Source organism: Mesocricetus auratus, unplaced genomic scaffold (assembly GCF_017639785.1).
Source record: "Mesocricetus auratus isolate SY011 unplaced genomic scaffold, BCM_Maur_2.0 Super-Scaffold_100111, whole genome shotgun sequence".
Taxonomy (NCBI): Eukaryota; Metazoa; Chordata; class Mammalia; order Rodentia; family Cricetidae; genus Mesocricetus; species Mesocricetus auratus.
The window spans coordinates 245,492-249,086 of record NW_024429245.1 but is presented as its reverse complement, the minus strand read 5'-3'; the positions used below and the strand labels follow the sequence as shown (position 1 = coordinate 249,086).

The 3,595-nt window shown below is 49.8% G+C and overlaps 1 protein-coding gene across 1 annotated transcript; it reads left to right on the top strand.

Annotated features, from left to right (window-relative positions):
• Positions 1-2,007: 2,007 nt before the first annotated feature.
• LOC101836681 (F-box/LRR-repeat protein 14) lies at positions 2,008-3,194 on the top strand. The gene is given in 2 exon segments (XM_040736824.1): positions 2,008-2,317; positions 2,320-3,194. Coding segments are annotated over 2 exon segments (1,185 nt in total).
• Positions 3,195-3,595: the final 401 nt, after the last annotated feature.

The following is a 3,595-nucleotide window of genomic DNA, read 5'->3' as shown; positions in this document are numbered from 1 at the left end:
ATTCAAGCTGAGAATGTGGTGCATCTGTCTAGTATTATCTATTCATTACTTCCCTTATGGACTATTGAAACATTTCACAAAGTGAACCTTGATCTTTCTGTCCCAAAGTATATACTCAAATTTCCATAAAATCAATTATTTGGTTTCTCACATTTCCTTGCACTTCAGTTTCAATCAAATAAAATTTAATGGTAGCCTTACTGATATAAAACACATTGTTTACTAAATCACCAATATTAATAAGATTTTATCATATACTGAAATTGGATTCATTACTTTATGCAATAAAAAATCAAATGGCACTTCTATTCACCTTGAGGAAGAAAAAATCAAGACTAATCCAAGCTTATGCTTTCTAACTACTGGTACTTTGCAGGAATTTTATTCTTTTTCTTTCAATTAACTGCTTCCCCAAGTATATTTTTCCACATCTTCTGACATGAAATCATCACTAAATTGGTAGTAATTATTGCAGTTCTTACTAATATTAAAATCCTGACTAAAAATAACCAGATTTATCAGAATTTGAAACCCATCTGCAGATGGATTTTATTTTGCCACTGTGCACAACGTTGGCATTTGTCCCTTTAAAAATGAGACTGCTTCATGGACTGCAGGGATGGACTCCAAAGATCAGGACTTAGCCTCTAGGGAGAGTGACTAACTAAAGCCCCTTGATTTCTGTGGGCCTTTAGGATTCTAGAAAAACGCAAAGGAATCTTCTGGCTTTAACAAGCTATCTCATGTCACCCGATTTGTGTGGCAGCAGTCCTATAAGAAGCCACCAGAAAGATTAAGAATATACTTATGCTAATTCACAAATCAATGATAAAAGACTGAGGTGCCTATTTAATATTCCAAAGGGAATACTGTCCATAGTTTTTCTCAACATTTCTAATATCTGTTCTGTTCTCTTGTAATAGATTACTGGCTCCTCAGCACTTCCCAACCTTTGCCCACACTGTTAACCACTCCAACACCTGAGTTCCAATTCCCTTCCCCTATCCTGTGTTTATTTCATAGCCTCAGTCACTTTGGATTTTGGAGTCGCTCAGGTTCCTGTCCTCTCTGTTCCTCATCCTTGTCTTTTCCAGTATCTACCCCCACATCCTCTAATTTGTTGCTTCATTCTTGACATTTTTAGAGGCCTGTGGCTGTTTCTCCCTCATATCTATCAGTAAACTTTCCCCTCTCCCAAACATAAGCACATACCAGTATCATTTCATTATTTTGTTTCCATTCAGCAGGGCATATTTCACAAAAAATGTGGAGTAAACTGATCAGAGCATTTCAAGAACAATTAAGGGAACACCCTTTCATAATCGTATGGTTTGCTATATAAAACTATGAAAAATTTATTTGTGTACTCTAAACTTTGTCAGAAAAAATGTTTTAACATATTTTACAATTTAGTGTTTAAATGTTTCCCTAAATGCCTGTCTGTATAGCACACAATTTCCTGGTGCTAACTGTAGACCAGAGACAGAAATATAATCCTCTTCAAATGGAGTTGCAATCTAGGTGCAAGAAATTCATCCCAATTCTACAAGAGGAGGAGCCAATGCAGAAAAAATTGAGTCATCATTCCAGACACTCAAAACTTCAATTACACTGGTTTATCCTAGAGGAAACATTGGGTGAAGCAAATGTGAATTTAAAGAAACCATATTTAAAGCAGGAAGCCATCCGTAGCCCATGTGCCCGGCCACGGGCCTCGCCGGCCGCGCAGCAGCGACTTGGCCGGGCATGGGATGCCGCAGGGCACGGGTTGGCAGAGCGCTGGCAAGGACGATGAGCCCTCCACTGCTGGGATGTGAGGTGCCAGCGGCCGCGCGGGGGGGCGGGAAGGGAGGCAGGAAGGAAGCGCCACAAGGACGCGCTGGGAGGAGGAGCGGTGGCCTGGCCTGAAGGCGGGGAGGGGCGGCCTTTGGCCCGAGCCTCCCGGTGTGGCGGCTGTGGTGGCGCCCGTGCCTCCTGCACCCGGCACGGCTTAGCGGCGGAAGGAAGATGTAGACCCACATCTCGTGCCTGTTCCCGGAGCTGCTGGCCATGATCTTCGACTACCTGGACGTCCGAGACAAGGGTCGTGCAGCGCAGGTGTGTACGGCCTGGCAAGACTCCGCCTACCACAAGTCGCTGTGGTGGGGCTTGGAGGCCAAGCTGCACCTGCGCTGGGAGAACCCATCGCTGTTCCCCAGCCTGCAGGCCCGGGGCATCCGCCGGGTGCAGATGCTCAGCCTCCTCAGCAGCCTCAGCTAAGTGATCCAGGGCATGGCGAACATCGAGAGCCTCAACCTCAGCGGCTGCTCCAACCTCACCACCAAGGCCTGGGCCACGCATTCGTGCAGGAGATCGGCTCCCTGTGTGCTCTCAACTTGAGCATCTGCAAGCAGATCACCGACAGCAGCCTGGGCCGCATAGCCCAGTACCTCAAGGGCCTGGAGGTGCTGGAGATGGGAGGCTGCAGCAACATCACCAACACCAGCCTTCTGCTGCAGCGCCTCAAGAGCCTTAACCTCCCCAGCTACTGCCACCTCTCGGACATGGGCATCGGGCACCTGGCCGGCATGATGCGGAGCGCTGCCGAGGGCTGCCCTGGCCTGGAGCAGCTCACGCTGCAGGACTGCCAGAAACTCACAGATATTTCTCTGAAGCACATCTTGCGAGGGCTGAAGGGCCTCAGGCTCCTCAACCTCAGCTTCTGTGGCGGCATCTCAGACGCGGGCCTTCTGCACCTGTCGCACATGGGCAGTCTGCACAGCCTTAACCTGTGCTCCTGCAACAACATCAGCGACACCGGCATCATGCATCTGGCCATGGGCAGCCTGCGCCTCTCCGGTCTGGATGTGTCTTTTTGTGACAAGGTTGGAGACCAGAGTCTGGCTTACATAGCCCAGGGACTACATGGCCTCAAGTCCCTCTCCCTTTGTTCTTGCCATATCAGTGATGATGGCATCAACCGCATGGTGCAGCAGATGCACGGGCTGTGCACGCTCAACATTGGACAGTGTGTGCGCATCAGGGACAAGGGACTGGAGCTGATCGCTGAGCACCTGAGCCAGCTCACGGGCATAGACCTGTACGGCTCCACCAGGATCACCAAGCGCGGCCTGGAGCATATCACGCAGCTGCCCTGCCTCAAGATACTTAACCTGGGACTCTGGCAGATGACGGACAGTGAGAAGGTCAGGTGAGGGCAGCAGATCAGTTCCCCTGCCCCGCCCTGCTCATCCCGCAACCACCACTGTTCCCGCACACTCACGCTCGCACTTACATGATCACAGCAGTGGCCGAGAAGGGGCCATGATGTGAAGCCTGAGGTCTTTTCTCCTAGTCCAGGGCCCCTCCCGGCTGCATCTGGGGTTCTCCTGCTCCATGTACCCACTCTCCACTCCTTTCCCGGTGGGTGGAGAGATGGACGCTGCTGCTTCTGCCCACTCTTCTGCAGGGTATGGAGACTGATTCAGCCACTGCCAGCTGTATCCTGGGGCACTGCATTGGGAAATGGGGTGGGGACGGGAGGGACTAGGCGACTCAACACTCGAGGAGTTGAGGAAAGATGTCTGCCTTCAATTCGAGATGTGTAGAAAGCAAG